The sequence below is a fragment of the Rhipicephalus microplus genome, chromosome 3, assembly GCF_043290135.1.
Source record: "Rhipicephalus microplus isolate Deutch F79 chromosome 3, USDA_Rmic, whole genome shotgun sequence".
In the NCBI taxonomy this organism is placed as follows: Eukaryota; Metazoa; Arthropoda; class Arachnida; order Ixodida; family Ixodidae; genus Rhipicephalus; species Rhipicephalus microplus.
In genome coordinates, this window is record NC_134702.1 from 72,094,213 (window position 1) to 72,116,407 (window position 22,195).

Sequence of the window (22,195 nt, forward strand, 5' to 3'; positions counted from 1 at the left end):
AGAATTCTGATTGTGAATAAATAGGTGGCAGCCCAGTGGGTGTGGGCATTTTCAGGTGCAGTGGTACACTGTGGTATGTATGCTCCACACTAGGGGCAATATGAGGGATATTGTGCAAGGTGGAGGTGAAAAGCCAGCCCAATCACTTAGTCAGCGGCTGCCAGTACGGGACAGCTTCCCGGCGTTTGAGGGATTTCTGTGGAGGTGGGAGGTACCTTCAGCTTTGTCTGAATTGTCTCTCTTTTGGTGCACTGTTATTGGCGTTTCCTGCAAATTAGTGCATCTCCCATATTGTAAAGGTATTGATGAAACCTCCAGTTGAATTTACCAGAAGGCCTAGAGGTTATACACAAACCAGCCAGTATGAAAGGCCTCCAGCTTACACTCAGACCTGCCAGTATGATAGCATTCTCAATGTATAGAAGTTGTTTTTAAATGTTAAGTTTAGATCGCACTTAGCCTGAATAACCCTTTTATTGTGATGACGGAGTTACACTTCAAGTGTAACATGTAGGTGATCCAAACATGTGACATTGTTTAGTATTTTGGTGCAGCTACAGCAATATGTTCCATCATTTCGTCAGTATCATGAAGCCACATGCACATAATGTGTAGTAGACAGCACAGCACACGTCAACCATAAAGATGTCTTGGACATAAACACAGTATATGAATATACATAGAAGTACAGAGCTAAGATATAGTGTAGTGCTTCAAAGGAATTCAGGTATAGAGTGATAATGTTGCACCACATAAAGCAAAGTTCCATGTTAACAAAATCTCGTATACCTCACATGATGCTCCAAGTTGGCATGTATGTTCAGATTTTTTGTCACTTCATTAATGTCTCGAACATGGCCGCAGAAGGCTGTATTGTAAAACACTATGTAAAGTGTCACTCGCAATACCTGTATGCAATCTTGGAAGTACCGCTCCTATATCCTCCATCTTTCCCTTGATCATTTCAGGTGTCGGTTTTGAGAATCTTTATTATTCATGGTACACTTAAACACAAAACTCGCAAAACACAATTTTACGAATTTTCCATTCCAATCAAGCAAAGGCCATTGCCCAGCAGGTACCCATAGGGTTCAATGGCGTCATCAGCTCAAATCAACGAAGCGTTCATAGTGTTGTACTCCTCTTAACGGAAGTTTTTTCAGAAATAAATGAACACAAATGCAGTGCCATCTTCCCAATTTTTGCACAATCGGCTTTCCTGCAGATGCGCACTGTAACACTAAATTACATTAAAAAATCTAGCCACCCTTGTCACGACAACAGCTCAATGAGACTGCATGCCACAGTCGGTGACACTTTTACATATCAAATGTCCCTGGGCGGCAGTAAGTTGTTGTCGCTTCAAACAGCCACAGAATTTCTGTGGTTGCTTTCGTTATTTAATAGCTGATGCGACAGATGTGACTAATCGTCTATTTGGAACTTTCTTGCTTTGCCTTCTCGTACATTACGGTACTTCCATTCGTTCTGTCCGTCTTCAAATATCGGCAGCTTGTCGTAGCTTCACATGAGACCGTCTTTGGCTGCCCTCATGAACTTTTCACATGTGCAGGCACGTATTAATGACAAATAAACTGGCATGGCATGACTGTCATGCAATACTACGTTGCAACTTTAAGTTTCGAATTGCCAAATTCTTTCCTTGATATTTAATAAATTTCCATTTACTGAAATTATTTAAGCACCCCAGCCGCTCTGTTAAATCGAGTTGCCATTGCATTTAGATAATAAGCTGAAATACGAGCAGCCTATTATTATATCCTTGCATAGCAAATGAGTATTGTGTTCCCGAAGCCAAGCTAGAGACAAATGCCATATCACTGTTAAGTTTAATTTATTACACTAATACAATGTCATACATCTGCCTTTGTATGTACACATATGTATACGAAGCTGGAACTTTTCTGGTAGGAGAGACTGTTTTGGCTATGCCCAAACAAACAAATGTTTAAATCTTTCGTTGTATTTGCACGTATGCAGGACTACTTTGAACCAAATCTGCTACTTCAGGCCTACACTTGTTTGGCTACCAAAAATTGAAGTTGGTGCCATATAGTTTCCTAAAATATTTTGCACCATGGCTACTTTTTGGCTACACTAAAGTTTTGTTCTGCGGCACTTAGTAGCCAGTTATCTTACTATTTGCAGATAAAAAAACAAGAGGATTGAAAGATCAGCCACTGTTTTTAACTTTTTCTGGCACGCAAGCTAATGCACGCAAATGTCTTCTCTTCAGCAACAGACTATGCACGCCAAATAACACCCTCAAAACAATATCATCAGCGCAAAAATAAAGTGGGTCTGTTACTATGTGAAATCTAGTAATCCATTATTCCATCTGTGGCTTCAAGGTAAAATTGCTCCAACGTTTAATGTTTCTATACTGACTCGTTGGCAGACCTGCTCCGAAATTATCTCTTCCCTGTGAAGGATTGTATCCTGCATAAATATATACAGACACATTGAATGTATATACTAATATACAATATAGTTGCTGTGCCACTAGGCACAAATATAGGTCATGCAACTATATGTCAGAAAATGCAACAATATTCACCTCTCAAAACACTAACATTCTGCCAATTTACCTCGTGAACAGCATTGAATTATAAAACCCACCACTTGTTTTCAATATTTATATGGTCATATACATCACATAATAATAGCAGTAAGTATAAATTTTTTTGTGACTACAGCTTTCATAACCACAAGTTCCAGCCTCTCCCTCTCACGTTTGAATTTTTGCAAATGAGGCTTGTTTTATAGGATATATCAGTGAAGCGTGCTCCATGACCCACTCATTTTATCTATGGCACCATATTCTCCATCTTCTTCGTTATCACTCTGAGGTGATTCTTTTTGGTTAATCCCGGAGCTCTGTTGGAAGTCTAACTGTTCTTTTTACTCACTATAAGCTGTTGATTTAGTGTTTTATCCAATCTTCTGAGCAACGGTATCGGCCTCGTGGTCTATAAGTAAATAGATAAATTTTCCAATCTTTAACCTGAAGAGCAAGTGGGAAAGAAATATGGTCCTACTTATACTCAGAATCACATGGTTATGCTACAAAAATTGTAGCCATAATAGAGATTTACTTTTATTTGGCTACAAATTAGGCAAACAGCAAGAAAACGCAACCCGACTTCCGCAACGCGCCGTTCATTCCGTTAATTAAAACGGCCAACGCACTCGCAAAATGCACCGCGGACGACACCGAGCTCTCACGGGAAACGCACAACTACAGGGGCAAACTTTTCTGCCAAATCCGGCGTCAGTATGGCAACACTGCCCCCAAAATCTGGCAACTGATTTTCATGATTACTCTCCGTACCCGGTGATTTTCATAGCAACGCGCTCACACGGGCTGCATTGACCTCTTCTTCCGCTGACAACAATATGCGGAAGAGGTGTGATGTTGTGAATTGCCCCAATGGGCGCGGTGAAGCTGGCGAAACTGGGAGTGAACGTGGAGCCTCTTGGCCTTCCTACCATCTCCTACCGCGCTTGGAGCCACGGCGATCGCTGTGGCTGGACGCAGTAACATTTCGAAGCGGGCGATTAAAAGCACGGAGAGTGTGTTCGCTGCATTTTCGACCTGAGGATTACACATTTGACCCTGTCCTGTCCCGGTCGCTCGGAGTCGACGCAAGAGCTGCGCTTAACCCGGATGCTGTCCCGTCGTTGCTGCTGGGACATGAGCAGCAAATTGCGGTTTGTGGAGCGAGTAGGCGAATGGTTTCGTGCCGAGTGCTCGATGCGCTGCGCAGTTACCCGCGGTAAAACAGGTCATTTTGAGAATCTTCGCTCTCCATGGCGGCCGCTGCAGGCCCACCTCTATCGAAAGTTTCTTTTGCATTTGTCTCTGTGCGCATAAGCACCCCTCTCCTGGGAATCACGTAATCGAAAGGGGTGGGGGAGGAGGCAGTGCCTGCATGCCCAATCAGTGAGAACCGTGGCGTCATTGTAGCGGGATTATGGCCGCGCAGGTTTCCGAACATTTAGTATATTACCCATCGTTATATATTCACGAAAAGTACGAACCAAAGGCAGTGCGTTTGCGAGAAACAAGTCAATGCTTCATGATTTTTTGTGTGTGTCTTTTGTGAAGCATGTTCTTTGTACTCTACCAAAAGAAGGGAGGTGGTCACTGCAACGAAACTTTTCCATCTCTGATGGGAAACTCTGCGCACTGTTATGTTTGTCTCATTGCATCTCATCGCTTGCTTTTTGGAACGTCATTGACAAAATTTAAGTTTTGTGACATGTAGCAAGGTATCAAGTATTATGCAGTTCGATAACTGTATATTCATCAATATTATGGAGTCGGTTGTGCCTGCCTCCAAATGCCCAATTTACGCACAGTGAAACATTTCCAGGTTCCCAGTGCAGACAACTGGCACAAACTGAGATGTACCGAGCGGCCGATGAGGCCGCCTGATGAGTCGTTCGACCCTCACAATAAGACGACTCAAGCTAATGTGTTCACAAGGACTGTAGGTGAGTGCGTACCTGGCATCAGCGGCGTGGTGTTTAGGAAACGCAAAAGGGCACCCCTGTCTTTAGTTACCATGATAAGTCGGTAAACTCACTCATATGAGTTGACTCGCTTAGACCGGGAGCGGGCTGTGAGTCAAGTTCGAGTGAGTCCGGACGCAAAATATATTTTGTGAGTGCGTCCTATGGCCCTATCTACTCATGTTCAGTATTACTGTCAGTGTTACATTGGCTTAAATTCGAACTTCAGTTTCCCCTCAAATATGTCAACAATCCGCTACCTCATATTTGTTATTCTGAGGCAAGTGTAAAGAGGGGGGACGGCGCCATCACCTTCCCCACGGAAACACTTTCGGGGAAATTTCGTGATAAAGATACCTCGTGCGAGTCGCAAATTTAATAAAACTGACCATACTGAATTTAAACAACTTATAACTTATACTTGCAGGTACAAAATATAGAAGCATGTCATAGCGCATCGATTACGTGACATTGCTTAAAAGAGCATTGACACTAATATTTTAAGAAAGCAAATTTTGCGATAACGTACTCATGAGTTGACTCACTCATGCTCATTCAGACCCAGGTGAAGCCTTGAGTCCGAGCGAGTCCAGCTGAGTAATATGTTGGTGAGTTTCACTCTGAGTGTGTTCGGTGGATAAAATGTACAGCGAGTCTGTGTCAGAGTGAGTCCAGATGAGAAAACTTTTGGTGAGTCTCAGACCAAGCGAGCCTTCGGAGCAAAACATATTTCTAGAGCATGAGTGAGCTCCTCATTCAGGGTTGAAAAAGTTAGTGACCCTTGTACACAAATGCAGAGCCCCATTTGTGTGATGACACAGACACCAGTGTTTGTGTTGTCCTGACTTCTCTCTTGTGTTTGTGCTTGTGTGCCCAGTCTTTAACATCATAGTCTTTAAGGTCCTCAAACCGGAATAATGTAAGAATTTGCAGATGAACACACTAAGGGAGGAAACAAGTAAAAAGAAAAATGAAACCAAAAACCGCCACCTTTCTGCTCACTTGCTTCCATCCTGATAATGCTTGAAATTCTTATCATGCACTTAGCACGGAAACAACTAGCTTAACATTGGGCCTATACCCCACCGTGGTGGTCTAGCGGCTAAGGTACTCGGCTGCTGACCCACAGGTCGTGGGATCGAATCCTTGCTGAGGCAGCTGCATTTCCGATGGAAGCGGAAATGTTGTAGGCCCGTGTGCTCAGGTTTGGGTGCATGTTAAAGAACCCCAGGTGGTCGAAATTTCCGGAGCCCTCCACTATGGCATCTCTCATAATCATATGGTGGTTTTGGGACATTAAACCCCACATATCAATCAACAGAAGTTTGACTGATTCTTGTGTACTCTTAATTGTTAGGGACGGAAAGTTGGGGTAGCTGGTATCAAGAATGATATGACAGGCTTACTAGCATAAAAAAAAAAGAGATGGGAACAAGAAGTAACATGGAAACCCGCCACACTTAAACTGAACTTTATTATATCCAGCATGCAGGTATATAGACAATTGTACACACCTGTGCACAAGAGTCCTGCTAAACTTTCGTTGTACACTAGTAATCATGTCAAATTATCCACTTTCTCATTACTGTATTTGGTCTGCTAACCAAACCGTTAATACCAACAGATTTTAGTGCATGTTGCTCAAGATTGTGGCGCACCAGGAATGGACTACTTTCCCACTGAAGAATCTCACAAGCTCTGATTAGTCAGTGTGCCAACTGGCCCGATACAATTGTTTATTTAGTCAGTGTGATCGCATTATATGCGCTTTCTTTGCTGTCACATCTTTCTTGCTTTAAAGTGTATGTATGTCCTGTTATCTTTTTCTTCTCTTTCTGTCTTTTTGTTCTAGGTGTCCAAGGACCAATCACAATAAAGAAATTCAGCACCAAGGCAGTTCAGACCAGTGCGCCAGTCTTTACAACGTTCGTCTGTCACTGCAAAAGGAGTGGCAGAGGAGCGTGGTGTGGTAGCGTCAAGTGGTGACACATCACCAGAGCCGCAACAGAAATTGCAGCCATTGCTTCACGTTTTGCATCAGGTTAGTAATGGAGTTCACGAGAGCTTTTGGATGGTTGATGGGCTTACCAGCAATTGCCATATGCAGGACTTCCGTAAAAAAAAAGGACGGGGAAGTTTCAGAAAAATACGCATGCGATAGATAGTGCTACAATGCCTCAAAAGCCTTCAAACTAGATCCCTTGAGCATCAACACACTTGTGTTCATAGCTTTTTCGCAACTCAGTAGTTACCGATTCCATGGATTCTGGTAGGTCCTCAAGGGCTCGTGTACAAGCTTCTTTACCAGCACGTAGCATCTCATGGTGGTGTCTTTTCAAGGAAGGATTTCACTTTTGGGGATAGGAAAATAGCCTGCTGGTGCATAGTTGAGGGCTGAAAAGGTGCTAGGGAATCGTCACAATGTTGTCTTTCGTTGGGTATTGTCAAGCCAACACAAAGTGACGTCGTACCGCCGCGCAGTCATCGGCTGCATTTTGCACTAGCACCGAGTCACTCGACAAGGTTCCGCTAAAAACACCACGTAGCCTGAACGAAAGCTCACAGTTGTGTGGCACTTGGCACGTCTGAGGTCACATATCTCACCACAACACATTCGTTTTGCAAGCATGCACTGTGGTGTACATTCACGCTAACACGTACAGTAATGTCATGGAAAAGCCCAATGCTTTTTGTACGCAATCACTACTTGTCTGTTCAAAATATGGAAGCAAATTTCTGAGGGAGGAGCTGCCCGATTCGCTGCCCCAGTGTGTGCGCATGAGCAAATTTTCATGTACTGCATACTTCTGCACGTCACTACAAGATAAGATCTCCCATCAACAGGCTATTTCTATCTATAGCCTGCGTAAGGCAGAATTCAGGTCACTCATTGCACAATTGATGTCACCAAACCACGATGTGACACCCGCTGAAAGAAATAATAAAATATTGCTGCATAGTTTGTTGTGAGCTTTGCACAAGTGCGTCAGTAAAGCTGTTCTAAAAGAATAACAATTGCTCCTGTGGTATAGGATTATGGCAAATATCATGGCCATAGTCAGAAAGAAAGAATCTACCACAAGTTTAAGTCCCATCTAAAAAATGTAGCTCATCAAAATCGTAGAGAAAAGGTGATTGATTGATCGATATGTGGGGTTAAACATCCCAAAACCATCATATGATTACTAGAGATGCCGTAGTGGAGGGTTTCGAATATTTCGACCACCTGGGGTTCTTTAACGTACACCCAAATATGAGCACATGGGCCTACAGCGTTTTCGCCTCTATAGAAAATGCAGCTGCCGCTAGCCGGGATTCGATCCCGCGGCCTGCCAGTCAGCAGCCGAGTACCTTAGCCACTGGATCATCGCGGCAGGGCTGGGACGTTTATGGAATACGAAGGTATATGACTGGTGCAAACGTGGTGATCATGAGATGCGTTTCATGTAAGAACATGACTACATACCATGCTCATGATGCACTCGCGGCTGTTTCGCTAGCTTTATACAGTATATAATCAGGATGCGTCAGTCATTCGGTCATTCATGGCATACAACCTTGATTGCATTTCATTCAAGTGGGATAGCCAAGTCATTTCAGTCCTCCATTCTAGAGAAACGGGGCTCCACCAGTGTTCATAATGTCGCCTTTCGTCTCCTGCACAACAGCAATCCTGTATTGTGAAACAATTCAATAAATGAAAAAATAAAAAACTGCGTCTTGCGTATGGCATTACATTTCATTCCTGTTTACCAAGTCCAGCCGAGCGTGAACAAATAAGTTTTTTTTTAGAAGCATACATTCTTTGTTGGTATTTGGAATGAACCTTATTTTGCTACTATAGTCTATTTTAAAAGTCGACTGCAGCAATTAATTATTCCTTTCCCTTCCGAGTTCTTTGGCCAGAAAAGACAGAGAGAAATGCCGAATTTTTTCTGCCTATTTGTTTCTACATCTCTCGAAATAAATTAAAGAACGAGTTAAGGGTGTTTTATTCGCGAAATACAAGCAAAATATTTTCTTCAATATGCAGAGGATTGACTTCACTGCACTGCAGCATGCAAAAAGTCCTAGTCTCTCATTTCCATGGCACTAAAAATGCCTCTGAATTTAGAAATAGCGTGGACGGACAAGGGAGCCCCGTGAAAAAAAGCCTTGGACATGTCACTGGGAGGGGTTTTTTTTTTTTTTTTTTTTTTTTTTTTTTTTTTTTTTTTTTACGATGTCATCTTATTGGTTGGTTGGTTGCGAAACTTTATTGAGGTCCTGCAAGGCGTGCGTCAGCGCGCAGCGGGCGACTCCCACGTCGGGACCGTTAGGCCAAGCCTATCGGCCGCTCCGCGGGCCTGCTGGACGGCCCAAAGTTGGTCGGCCAGGAGGGAGCTGCGTAGGGCCGCCTCCCACCTGACCGATGTAGTGTTGGGGTTAGTGTACATTGCCTTGCACTCCCAGAGCATGTGCGCCAGCGTGGATACATCCCCACATGCGGGGCAAGCGTCATTGGGAAACACGTCCGGATAAATAGCGTGAAGGGATTTCAGGTTAGGGTACGTGTCGGTCTGCAGTAGTCTGAGCGTAAGGGCCTGTGGCCTATTAAGATTTGGATGAGGGAGTGGATATAGTCTCCTCTTATGATTCAGAAAAATATCTGCTCCGTGTAGTCCCTGCCACACGGGCAGGGTAGCTGATATTGTTCATTCCCCAAGACCTCTGCAAACAGGCGTTTTCTTCAATTTTCTAAAAAGAGCTGCTGCCGGCACGCGCACGCCCAGAGTAGGCCATCATTTTCTCATTCTCGTTACCAGAATCTCGTCTTTTCGTGACCAAAATGCATATTTCTAGCGCATTTTTACATTTTTACTCCACCACCCATTCAAGCCATAGAGAATGCAGCAAAGTAAATCAGGGTAGTTTAATTGCGGTATCCTCAGATGCTACTTTCAATGTGTACGAGCCCAACTTGCTTTTGGTAGGAGCAGTACAAACTGTGTAAATGAGTCCAGCTTGGCTAGCTAGGGAAAGGGTTGACAAAGCATCAGTGAAAAGGACTGCTGAGCTATATACATTGTCTGCCTTATGGAACATGGTTTCGACCTCATGAATTCAGATTGGACACAAAAGAAGACACAGAGAACAAGTGTCAATCTCGTTTGTCTCCCGCATCTCCTCTTAATGTGCATTGGCAAAGCCTTCTTCCTTAAGGCCAGTAACTGGCTGACCCAATGTAGTGTCTTAATCCTGATCTTGATTCTCATAAGACTCGTTCACACCTGGGGAATCCGCCCACTACAGCCACAAAATTCCTCTATGTTCACACTGCTTATTGGCCACGCCACCGAAATTCAATACAGCGCTATCTGCCATCCAAAGCACTAACAAAACCCAAACTCCAAATGTCCCAGTTGTTCCCATGGCTTGTGGCTTGCGGTGTGTCCAGGTGTCCTAATGGTGAATCACACAAGCAAGAGCAGAGTTGTCATACTGGTAGGCCCACTGGCAAGCCACTCTCTGGCAATGCATGAGAAGCAGTAACATGCATTCGCCGAAGATTGAATTGATACAGGCAGGGCTGGTTCGTTTGTCCTGCTTTGCAAAATTGGAGATGCTCGGTAGCACCGAGCTAATGCTACACATTCTCCATTATCGCGACAAGGTGTTTTGAAAATAGGAGGTCTAGATATATTTGGACTCATTCAACAGTCATTGTGCTTCACTTGGTGCGTGTCATAAAGAACGTGTTGACCACGAAGCAGGACTTCACTGTCGCTGTTGGCTTTTATGATTGTGATATGATAAGAGCGCCACCTTTATATAGATTTTCTTCCTGAAGACAGATTTTCCTCCTGCGCTTCAGTTGGTTCACCTTGAGAGAATCCAGCTGCCACAAAAATCAGTCCAGTACTGATTGGTACAGGAAGGGCTGTTCCAGATGATCTCGGTGCTGCCGGACTGCATTCCGTGCTACTCCAGCTGCCGAATGTCTAAGTGCAAATGTGCCTTTAGTGTCAGCCATGGGCCAATTGCAGCTAACAGGAATCTGCTTTGCCATTAGGAAACAGCCATTGTGGGGCGGCCCACCAGCGGCTGCAGGTGTCTGTTTGTAAAGAGGTTTGTTTTCATAAAATAAGTAAAACCTTGTTAATTTGAAGTCACTAAGGTTGTTCAAAATCTTTGAATTAAACATATTTTCAAATTAACAAAACACATAAAAAGTGGAATGAAAGAAAGTTTGCATATTTGAGAGTAATCAGAGGTAGTCGTTTGCTGTGGCGGTTTGGTCGCAGCTTCAGGGATTATGTTTTCTCCCAATAACTAGGAACTAATTTTTGTCGCCGACACGGGTGAACGGTAGGCACCATGCTGCCAGCTGAGGAAAAAAAAAAACGTCGCAAGAGCGACTGCAACACATTGGTAATGCGTGGGCATGTCATCTGCTCCTTGTGTGTCAGCACGTCATGATGTGACCATTTGCCCATTTTTTCTGGTAAAATAAAGAATTCAACAATGGCCAGTGTGACGAAATTCCCTATGTGTTTTGGCTGGAAAACATGATTATTAAAGTTTTCGAATTAGGCGTTGCTGGCAAGAACTTCGCCAGCAGTGCAAGTGCTGGAGCGACCGCCAATCAGAAGTTCGCATACATCGCAAATGGCATCAGATTGACCTTTAATAATTTCTTTATATTACCAGAAAGAATGGGTAAATCAGGTAAATCATGATGCGCTGACGTATTAAGAAGCATGCGACGTGCTGCCCACGTGTCGCAACTGGTGCAGTGAAGCACGTCTTCTTTTCACAGGTGCACATTTAAGTTGATCAGAAATTTTTTTTCTTTTTTTACTGACAGAAGTGTGGCCGGAGTGCTTCATCTCATTATTATCGCTGCACTGCATTGCCTTGTGGCTCTTAAATGCCTCGATTTCAGCGGATTTGCAGCGAAATTGGGATTCGATTGGGAAACGGCACTGAAACAACAGAGTTTGTATTAAAGGTTTTAGGCTACTTTTTTCTCACGAAACTAATGCAAATTTTGTTGACTGCAGGATTTGGGCAGGAATAATATAGTTCCTCACAATCAAACTTAAAAATGAGCATAGAACATACGCAGCCACACTTATCAGAATACATTCTCATGCTCAAAACTATGTAATTTAGAGGTTCTGTTGCATGTGGTGTAGTACTACATGATGTTTTAGCCATCTTCATTTGAACTATGGACAGGATTGGTACGTGCAATTATTTGAAGGTACGAATTGAAACAACAATCATGCATTTGACAAACGGAATGAACTTGTAAACGTCATCAGACATCTAGCTCAAAGAGAGAGATTACCCTTATTTTGCAATGGCTCTTAGTAGGAGTCATTGCTATAGGTTGTGTGATTTCGCCTCTGATTATTTTTTTCCCTATTATGTCTGGCTATTTTTGTAATCAATAAACATTTGTGGTACTAGCAGGGTGACAGGCAACAACAAACTGTGAATTCAAAGTCCGTAGCTCTACAGCGCTGACACTGCAGGAGTCATGCCACTTTTCATGGCTGGATTCATCATTGTTATTGTCCCATGGACCATCTGCGATGTGATAAAAAAAATGCTTCTGGAATATTACATGACCAGACCACTATTTGATAACAAACCACGCTGCAGTAGAGAACTGTAGTTAAATTTTGACCACCTGGCATTTTTCAACGTGCACCTAAGTCTGAGTATATACAGCTGTTCTTGTGTTTAAGAACCCCCCTCCCATCAAATTGAAACCGTGGTGACCGGATGTATAGAATGCGGTTCGCTGTGAGCTTAGCAGCACCACACATTAGCTGCTTAACTACCTTAGCAGGTGACACCTATAAAGTTTCCTAAATGGGCAATCAGTTATTGGGAGGACAGTAAGGGCTACCTGCCTGTGGCTTTTGCATAAAAGCTAGCAGCCATCTGACAAACATGTGAATATTTGTCACAGTGGTCAGGTGCAAAGGTGTTTTCCTTTTGTGTTCTCATTTGCAGGGATGTCCCGAGTGACACATTCCATGTGGGAGGAAGCACCCTAATCGCTTTGCCTACCAGAATCCGTGTGGCATGCCTTTGCACTTAGGATAACTTGAAGCTGTTCTCGGTGTGATTGCGCATTGATCATGCCCTGGGTGTTGCTGGTAAGCGGAGCCACCAGGCTCAGCAAAGCCACCTGAAAAGCAACTTCAATACTGCTAACACCTCACAGTCTTCACGTTCGAGTACGGTGCCAGCAATGAAAACACTCTGATACTACTGAACACAGTAAGTGTGGGTTGTGCATTGTTAAGTTTTCTGCATGTTGTGGGATTAATATTTTGGATGCACCTTTGCTCTAGTCATGTCATCTTTTGTTTCATGGAAATGAGCACAAAAATAAATGGTTTGTACAATTTGATACAAAGCTATAACTGCTTTTGTCAATTTAAAGAGAACTTGCAATGGTGTTCACACATTTTTATGCACATTGAGCTGGTGCTTTGGACTTCAGGACTAAAAAAAAACTGAAAATTCATGGTAATTTTTCATAAAAGATTTAAACGTGTGGATCACTACAGAGTACAGTGCACCACCACACCAAGTTTTAGTGTCCCTGTGACTTATCTTATTAGCTTCTTCGCAATTGTACCAGAGAAAAAAATTGTGCAGACAGGCTCATTATGACGGCCAGCAGTGCGAAAATCATCCAAACAGAAACTAGAAAACATGGTCTCTACTATATATGTGCGCCAGCAGATGGTCATAAAAGGCAGGGCTTAGCTTCGACCGCCTGATGAAAAATTTGAGAAGAAATGAGCCCTGCTTGAGAGGAGGGCACCCTTCGATCACCTGTAGCTCCATTTTTACAAATACAGCCTTCCGTACTCCTGTCTTCAGTAAGAATTTGATTTAGGCGAGTGAGCTTTGTGGGGGTGCTGACACCCCTTGTAAAGTTGTCTGCGCTGCGTGGCGCATGTGGCGTTGCAACTACATGGGCACAGAGGCGTCTGCTAGTTTACATCATGGCCGACAGTGCCAGTGCCCAGATGCATTTCACGTGGAGATTAAAGGCAATACGACAGCCTTTCGTACTCCTGTCCTCGCAAGAATTTGATTTAGGCGAGTGAGCTTTGTGGGGGTGCTGACACCCCCTGTAAAGTTGTCTGCGCTGCGTGGCGCATGTGGCGTTGCAACTACATGGGCACAGAGGCGTCTGCTAGTTTACATCATGGCCGACAGTGCCTGTGCCCAGATGCATTTGACGGGGAGAGTAAAGGCAATACGACAGCCTTTCGCACTCCTGTCCTCGCAAGGATTTGATTTAGGCGAGTGAACTTTGTGGGGGTGCTGACACCTTATGTAAAGTTGTTTGCGCTGCGTGGCGCATGTGTCTCTCCCAAAAGCCGCATTTTGGGTTACAACCACCAGGCCATAGCTGGCGTTGTGTTCGCATTGATCACCACTAACATCATCATGGTTGGTAGAGTGGTAGCGCCGGCGGTGACACCTGGCGGAAGACAAGCCTTGGTGGCGGGCGAGAGTTGAGCAAGTCTTTTCTGCGCGTGGCGGTTGCCGTGAACGGTTGTCTCTAGCGTGGGTCCTCGGCGCGTGGCACCGCAAGCCTGCGTGCTGGGGGCCCTCGTGGAAAGTCAAGCATTAGCGACGATGCCTTGGATGTGTTATTGTGTTTGTCATAGAGTGTATGGTAATATTGTGTACGGATGTCCTAGCGTGTTGATAACGATTGATGTATCGATTCGGCGGACGATATCGTCGTTCTGAATTAGTTAAATAATTGTATGTTGTTGTTTGGTTTGTACCAACCGTGTCTGCTGTGTCCGTTCACTCCAAGATCTTGGCTCTCGCCGTTTCGAGACCCCACAGCTTTGATTTGAGCAAGTGGGCACCAGTTCAGTGCATCGAATTATTTTGTGGCGAACCATACATACTGATGCCTGCTTAAGGCGATTGGATGGGCAATGTTTACTGGTCTCATCACAGCTTTTCACCAGCTGAACCAAATAAGAGGAACATAAGATCTAGAAACTAGCTTCAAATGTTGCTCATGACTTTGACATGGCGTGAAGAACAGGATTCAGAGATTACTAACGGCCGTGTTTCTTTTTCCATTCTTTTTCAGATTGCCTTCAGTCATCTGGAGCAAAGTTGCACGTGACGACTGACGGCCTTCTTGATTTTCATGAAAGAGAAAGATCGAAAAAATTCCAGCTTTGAAGCGATGCTATGTAAAAATCACAATGCTTCACGTGTATTGCCATGAAATACATCATGTAAGAGCAGTGCTACTGTGCTTTGAAAAATAACTGGCATTATCGCTCTTGAAGTGTGAAAATCTGTGAATTTGTATCTGTATACGTCACCTGTACATTGAACTTTCAGCTTGGAGCATGTTAGTGACTGCCCCTAACAGGAGTGCGTCATAAATTTGAGTGGCACACTGAACTGTTGCAAAACTCTCTTTAGGGTGCGTTTGATTGTGAGGGTTTGTTGACAGCAGAGGTAGCAACAGACGAAATATTACAAGCCTGTGGTGCAAATATGCGAGCGTCACTGTAGCAGGGGCTGAATATCATTCCCACAATTAGAATCCACAACCACATTTCTGTCTTGCTTTCCAACGTATGCCGTATGCTTTCTAACGTATGCCGCACGCATCATGTCTGTCGCCACGAGCCCTACACTTTCTTGCTCTTTAGGGAATTTTCAGAAGCACAAATCATTTGTGCATTGAATACCTGCAGCTTGTCTCATTCGCATACTGCACCTAAAACACTTCAAGCATTTTAGTTTGCATCATAGGCTCTAGTAAGAGCAGTTCTTTGTTTTGTAGGCAGACCTTCTTTCTTGCTTAAACCCCTCCTCATCCCCTTGAAGTTGTACCCCTGTGACACTGGATGTGTTAATGTCATTAGGTTCAAAGGTCATTCGAAGCTACGAATGTTATTCAATCCGTGGTGGTGCTACAAGGGAAAAAGTAATGTCATTTATTCATGATATCGATGTCGATAATTCAGAAAAATAAATGACAGGAAAAGTTTACGTACATGTGGAGTGATAGATTAGGGAAGTTATTCATTTTAAAAAACATCGGGGAAGTCGCTTTGCTAAATAAATACGCATATAAATGGTATATCGCACAATATACGGCGACCATAATACAAGACAACCCGTTTAGCCAGTAGCCACAGCCGATAGAATGAACACAAGCACCACGGAATGCACGGCGTGACGAGAAAAATAAAGCGGAATAAAGAAACATCTTGCGTCTATTTAGGTTTTCTAGAACGCGAAGTAACAGATGCACATGTGGTATAGTTTGCGGAGCGACCACGCAAAGCGTTGTGCACTTGTTCGCTTTAAAACACGATCTCACATGCATACATGCGGGCAAATAGCTTGCACCAAAACTGCCATAACCTTATGATAGCAAATATCTCCTCCTGTATTCATTGCGCTCGTGCAGTTGATGCCATCGCTGCAAATATATGGGCACAGAGGCGTCTGCTAGTTTACATTATGGCCGACAGCACCAGTGCCCAGATGCATTTGACGTGGAGAGTAAAGACAATACGACAGCCTTACATACACCTGTCCTTGTTAAAATGATAGCTGCCTTAGAAAATGCAACATTCATAGCACGTTTCCATAAATGTAAGTCAAAATGAGAATGACGAATGCTACCTTTTAAATACTCTCTGGGGTAGAGAGTATACATTCGGTTTGACTGTGACAGCGAATGTGTTTGTCAAACTCATTTGATTGCTTAAGTAATTCGATTCTAATGACTTTATAAATCGCAGTGTGTAGCATCCGCCTAATTCTACTGTGAATGTCATTCCATTCGAATGACATTCAAAAGTCTACTGTGACAGTGGTATAATATGCCTGTCACACTGGGCCTCATATAAAATTATGCGCCAGAACACATCTCTGCACCTCTCCTATGAATCAAATTTCTTAACAGGGAAGAAAGTGTAGTCTACAGTGCACTTTTATTTATTTATTTTTTTAATTTCTCACTGTTTGTTTGGAACACCCATCTTCAGCATACCATAAAGTAGGTGTATGCCGGCAAAGAGGAATACGTTGTAGCCTTTCACTGTAGTGTTGTTAAAAGTTGTTAGGAATATGCAAAGAGGCCACCAAAAGCAACACTCCTTCCACGATTGCTGTTACATCAGTCGTGTTGTTGCGAAGCAAGGTGCCTGCGGCTTATCTTTTAGTAAGGTGAGTGGTTTTCTTGCTGAGTGTGACTTATGTGTGTTACCAGCCAATAAGAAAGGTGGTTTCATGGTCATGCCTACTGGCACTATTGCAAAGGCCTTGAACGCTCTTGACTTAAACTTTAAGAAATGTAGCATTGGTATTTGTAACTTAAAAGTGAAAGCAAAAAGTATTCGACAAGCTCGGCTTGACTAGGTATATATAACTCAATTAGCAAGAGCAAAGCCACTCGTCTAGCGTTGCTGTTCGCGGCTAAAACGCAGAAAGCTGAGTGTCCTGCCCGTGTCATAGTACCGAAGAAAGGCCTGGTGCAAATCAGTCTTTGTACGTGCAAGGAAAACAATCTGCTAGAGGTGGATTACCCTTTTTGGTTAGGAACTCTGAAAGTGTAATTTCATACATGATAGAATATACAGGAGCCCGCTTTGATGTTTTAGGATCTTTTTTTATTCACTAACCCTATGAGGCGATAATGATTTTCGTCGGGAACGTAGGAACGTACAGTTATGTATGGTGCTTCATCATTCACAGGGCATGCGCTTCTGAATGTAGAAAGTTTCCTTGAGCTTCTCTCATTTTATTTACGATCGACATTCATAATTTGGGAAAACAAGGTGCTCACAAAAGCAAGGTGTGTGCCTCAGTTCCTGTATCACGCCCTTGCAGAGCGACCCCGTGTCAGCTCAGCATGACGGAGCACTCTCTTAACTTTTTGGATATGACGTGGGTAAAAGAGTTGTGCCGCAACGTCGATGATTTCTTAGTGGTGACATCAGGGAGAATGGTCTGAACGAGGCTGCTTATGTACTGGAAGCCTTTGAGACAAGACTCAGTCCCTGGACCCTGACCGACGAGTTGCCAGAATAAGGAACCACCTGGTCTCTAGATTTGCGGCTACACTTTAAAGTTCTCAAGTGTGCTGTGAATGCGAGCCGTGGGCCAGTAAGCCTTTGCTTTCCAGCCAGTCACTCAAAATTTGTGAAAAGAGGAGTTGCAAGCACGTGCCCAAAGAACGCTTTGCTATCATTTATTAGACGAACGCTTTCAAGCCCAACTAGGTCGACTTCAGCCGGCTGAGTATCCGTGTAATGTCACTATTTCAGTGGTTGTCTATTTCAGGCAGTCAAGGAATCCCAGAAGGAGCTAGGACGCAGCAAAAAATCCCAGAGCGAGAACGGAAATTTTAAGACTGCCGCAACAGCCTACCTTAACGACGCCTCCCATCGCCTGAAAAAAAAATCTTGGGGGCCGTGCAGAGTGCAGGTGCTTTTTACGGCACCCCGTGAGTTTTCACTTTGCATGCAATGGGGGGGGGGGGGGGGGGGAATGTGACGGGAACAAGTGCTCGCGCAACTAACCACAAAACCAAGTATGTGAATCATGTTGAAAAAGTGCTGTACGCGATTCCACTCACGCTTGGAAAGAAATACGTAGACCAGACGGGCAGGTGCCTAAATGGAAAGACTCTGGGAGCACAACAACAATGTGCATAAATTTGTGAAAGGCCACGTGCTTATCGCATTGTCAAAATCGCGGATGCCAGCCGAAGTTCCATGAAACCGAAGTCGTCGCTAAACACAATAACCAGACGACGCGCGAAATCATTGAGGCGTCCGATATTATTTCCCCGGGGTATGACGTGTCAGTAGGGGTTCTTTAATTGGCACTAACGTGCCAATAACGTGCCAAGAAAATAATATATCTCGATTCGTAGTGCAAGGTGTGCGATAGGGGCGTGTTTCCTAGGCATCATTCATCGGTATTGTACTATTCAATTTTTTTAAATGATTTTTAAACGTTTTGTTCTACAACCATGCATAAAGCACGATTGTATAAAAACATCATGTGTCCGTCCAATAAATTCAGTTAATAGTTTGCGCTTGCATTTCTGTAGTTCGTCTTCAAAGTCTTTGTCTTTTAAGCGGTACGCAATAACGTAACAATGAATAAGCTATAGATGCCAACTTACCCGAGCAAGTATCCGACGAAGGCAACAAAGAGAGCGCCCGCAAAGAACATATTTATGGCGCGCGCCGCCATGACGACGATTGATTGCAACATAGACAAACTACGGAAGAGCTAAAATAGCGTCGCTGTTTAAAAAGGGAAAACGAAAGCCGACTCAGTATTTCGGCTCACAACTCAGAATGTTATGATCAACTCATCGCTGTCCGTGCGTGCTTGGCCGTTCGGCTGTGTCAGACATGTTTATCCCGGTGGGAAACGGTCGAATTGTTCAGAAAAATAACTTAATTTAGTTAAGTTGGTTTGTTCACTGAGCCATTGAGCCGGCAAAGCGCCGAGCCGTGCAACAAGCAGTGCTGCAGATCGCGGCGAAGCCGCCTCACGACTTTTGTCTCTGCATTTGGGAGAAGGCGCAAAATTTTGCGACGTCACACGTGGGGCCCGTCTTATGAGCCTTTAGAATTCAGGTTTGCCGGTAGAAAAAGTGATTTGAAAACTCGACTTGGTTGCGCATGTGAAGGAAAACAAAAAGGGAGACGTGAAAGAGCGTATAGACTACCAACTGTTAGTTATCGTTTCATGAAACCGCGGGAAAGACAAACTGCGCTGCCACGATGCGCACAAATCAAGTTTCTATTGCAGAGGCTGCGCAAACAGAGCCGTGACAAAACACTTCAAATGTAACAAACGACACAATCTAAACTTCGTAATCTAAACTGCATATATTCACAAGGTGTACGCCTGTATTTTATCTCTTTATTGCACCAATTTAAGCTTTTTAATAACGTGAACACGTGAAAAGGTACCATAAAAATTTTTAAAAAACTTGTCAAATCACTTCACACCGATAAAACAATAGAACAATTTTTAAATCACTTTAAGGCAGCAACGCATGAGTGAGAACGATGTAGTGCTACGCCGAGAGAGTCAAAAGCATAAAACATTGCGAAAATTTCAAAGCATTGCATAGAAAATAAAACTGAAGAAACGAATGCGCACTCATCAAAAGGTCCACGAAAGAAGGAAAAGAAAACATTGCGAGGTGTTACCCACAAGACGAAACGTGGCTGTGTAAGACTATAATTCCCTGTCCGAAAGTGATCGAGATTTATGGCATGCTTTTGCATTTGTCGTAAGCATGCCATCAATCTTCTCACTACACACACACACGTGTGTATATATATATATATATATATATATATATATATATATATGAGATAAGGAAGTTTGCAGGTATAACAATTAAGCACAGGACCGAGTTGATTGGCGAAACATGGGAGAGGCCTTTGTCCTGCAGTGGGCGTAGAAAGGCTAATGATGATGATATATCCGAGACATGACGACAAAAATCTACCAAAAGTGTTCATATAATTGCTACCGCAATAATAGCATGCACGTGTCATGTGCACGTAGTAGACTTTTCGAGGTTCCACGTAGAAAATGCAGTGCTATACACCCGCCCTGTCCACCGATCGATCAACTGGGTTCTCATGTTGCGTTCACACAAAGGTCTCATGCAGGAAGCAACCGAAGCGATGAAAGCTTTCAGCACTCCGCGCTAATGGAAGGAGTTACGCTCTTCAACGATATGCAGCCGAAAGCCCTTAACAAAAACCGGAACTCGCATTAGTCACATTCTCGAGCGGCTGTGGACAAACGCGGACGCTCTTGAGAGCAAGAAAAAAAAAAGATTGTGCCTCGTTGTCTACGCGTTCGTCGTTTCGTGACATTGTTTTCCTGTAAATGACTTTCTTGGGATACATCCTGGGCACTTCTAAATGGTCGCCAAGGCAACACGCCCTAGCTAATGTCGCAAGTTCGACCGTTTTTACTTGAGCAGGATAAATCGTCAATGTAAGCTGTCGCACATCCGTAACAGGCCGAAATATGAACCTCAAACACGCCCTTCAGTATGCAGTCATCTCCTTGTTGGTCACATACTCCTTGGAAAGCTTCGAAGGGGACAGTCTATTTAACAACTTGAACGCCACCATCAACAAAGACAATCGACTCAGCGTCATATCTAACTGCGGCAAACTGCCCGTTCAAACATTTAAGCGTCTCGGCATTCCTTTCTCGATATGGGGCTCTTCGAAAATTGGTGCTTTCTTTACCATGGCCAATATGCTACGAGGCTACAAATCGGATGTCCTCGTCGCCTGCTGGGAACCGACCTTCGGTCACCTGCACTCGCTCGTTAGAAGTCTTCGCGTACCGTTCTTACACCTTCGGTGGATTTACCTGATGGAGGACTTCGACGTCACAACCATATCGCAGAAGTCGATATCGAACATCTTTCAGAACGTCGGATGTCGCGCAGTCATCGTGACCAGGTCCGCAGCGTACGTCCCTCTCGACACGTACATCAACTGTACAAGCGGCGTCCGGTCTTTAGAAGGTCCCCATGACGATCCGTTTCGGCAGAGGTCGCTCGCCAATCTGACGTCGTTGGCCAACGCCTGGGAGTACAATTTGTGCACGCGAAAGGACTGGAGGAAGTCTCGACTCGAGCCTCAGACCACCATCGTAGAGAGCATCGTCCGCAAGAGCGGAGCTTCCATCGCGAAGGGCTTGGACTTCGGGAAGTTCGGCCGGGCTAACGAACACGGCGTATTCACCGGTGCAGTGGGTGCCATACAGGCCAAGCGACGGGACCTAGGAAGCTTCGAGGTCTACCTCAGCGAGGACCTTTGGTACGCCGTCGACGTGGCAGGGCAGGTGCGGTACGACGCCTTGACGTTCCTCGCGCCGCTGCCAACGGCCATTACGGATCTGGCCATCATAGGAAGACCCTTCACACTGTCCTTGTGGATGGCCGTGTGGACCTCGCTCAGCATCTACCTGCTCCTTCTAGTTGCGATGATAGCGACACACGGCGCGAATTCTCGAAGGCCTCGACGAGCATCTGAGGAAGCCGTGAACTACTACTTCTACCTATGCTCCGCGCTCGTAAATCGCGCTCCGGCCGTGCGAATGCCCGAGCGAAGCAGCGCTCGCATTCTAATTGGCTTCTGGTTCCTGTTTGCAATCGTCATATCATCGAGCTACAATGCTATGCTCACGTCTTACACGAACTTCCCGCCCAAGACGCGCCCAATCAGGAATCTTGAGCAGCTCTTGCGTGCGGTGGAGCGCAACAGCATCAAGCTGTGCATCGTCAAGAACCGGTTCTTGCGTGAAGTGGTCAGCTACCATCTGAGCCTCAAGTCGCGGGTCCTCAGGGATCAACTGGATGAAGCACTGCGCGCCGCCGTGTGCACGGACGCCCTGTGCTGTCTGCGGAAAGTGGCCGCCGGCACACACGTCTTCTTCACCAACCGGGAGGAAGCACGTCTGAATACGGGCAAGACGTTCCGCGGTGCTGTGCGCGCTGACGAGGACTTTGTGCTTGTCCACGTCGTGATGCTCGCGCCGAGGTCTTCGCCCTACACCGAGGCGTTCGCGCGGGTCACGCGGC

General features: G+C 44.6%; 2 protein-coding genes across 9 annotated transcripts in view; one reads left to right on the forward strand and one right to left on the reverse strand.

The window, feature by feature from the left end:
• LOC142803784 (uncharacterized) overlaps positions 1 to 22,195 on the reverse strand; it is a 63,044-nt gene that overhangs the window by 34,707 nt on the left and 6,142 nt on the right. The gene's annotated exons all lie outside the window — the stretch shown is intronic.
• On the forward strand, positions 3,300 to 14,872 carry LOC119173556 (uncharacterized). 6 transcript variants are annotated; one of them, XR_012894288.1, is made up of 5 exons: positions 3,300 to 4,518; positions 6,389 to 6,577; positions 10,391 to 10,626; positions 12,544 to 12,813; positions 14,669 to 14,872. XR_012894288.1 is itself a non-coding variant. In XM_075889803.1 (5 exons), the coding sequence occupies exons 1-3, from the start codon at positions 3,418 to 3,420 to the stop codon at positions 6,520 to 6,522; spliced, it is 396 nt and encodes a 131-aa protein (XP_075745918.1). In that variant the 5' UTR covers positions 3,302 to 3,417; the 3' UTR covers positions 6,523 to 6,577; positions 12,544 to 12,813; positions 14,669 to 14,872. The 6 variants fall into 6 exon arrangements, 4 of the variants coding, with proteins under 4 accessions (XP_075745918.1, XP_075745919.1, XP_075745916.1 ...); XM_075889803.1 differs by lacking the exon at positions 10,391 to 10,626 and having other exon boundaries at positions 3,302 to 3,558; positions 4,398 to 4,518; XM_075889804.1 differs by lacking the exon at positions 10,391 to 10,626 and having other exon boundaries at positions 3,304 to 4,070; positions 4,398 to 4,518.

Coding starts and splice junctions, on each gene's coding strand:
- LOC119173556 (XM_075889801.1), top strand. CDS start 3,418: ATGCGGAAGAGGTGTGATGTTGTGAATTGCCCCAATGGGCGCGGTGAA. Junction 3,733..4,397: donor GACATGAGCAGCAAATTGCG/GTTTGTGGAGCG, acceptor AAACATTTCCAG/GTTCCCAGTGCAGACAACTG. Junction 4,519..6,388: donor TGTGTTCACAAGGACTGTAG/GTGAGTGCGTAC, acceptor TTTTTGTTCTAG/GTGTCCAAGGACCAATCACA.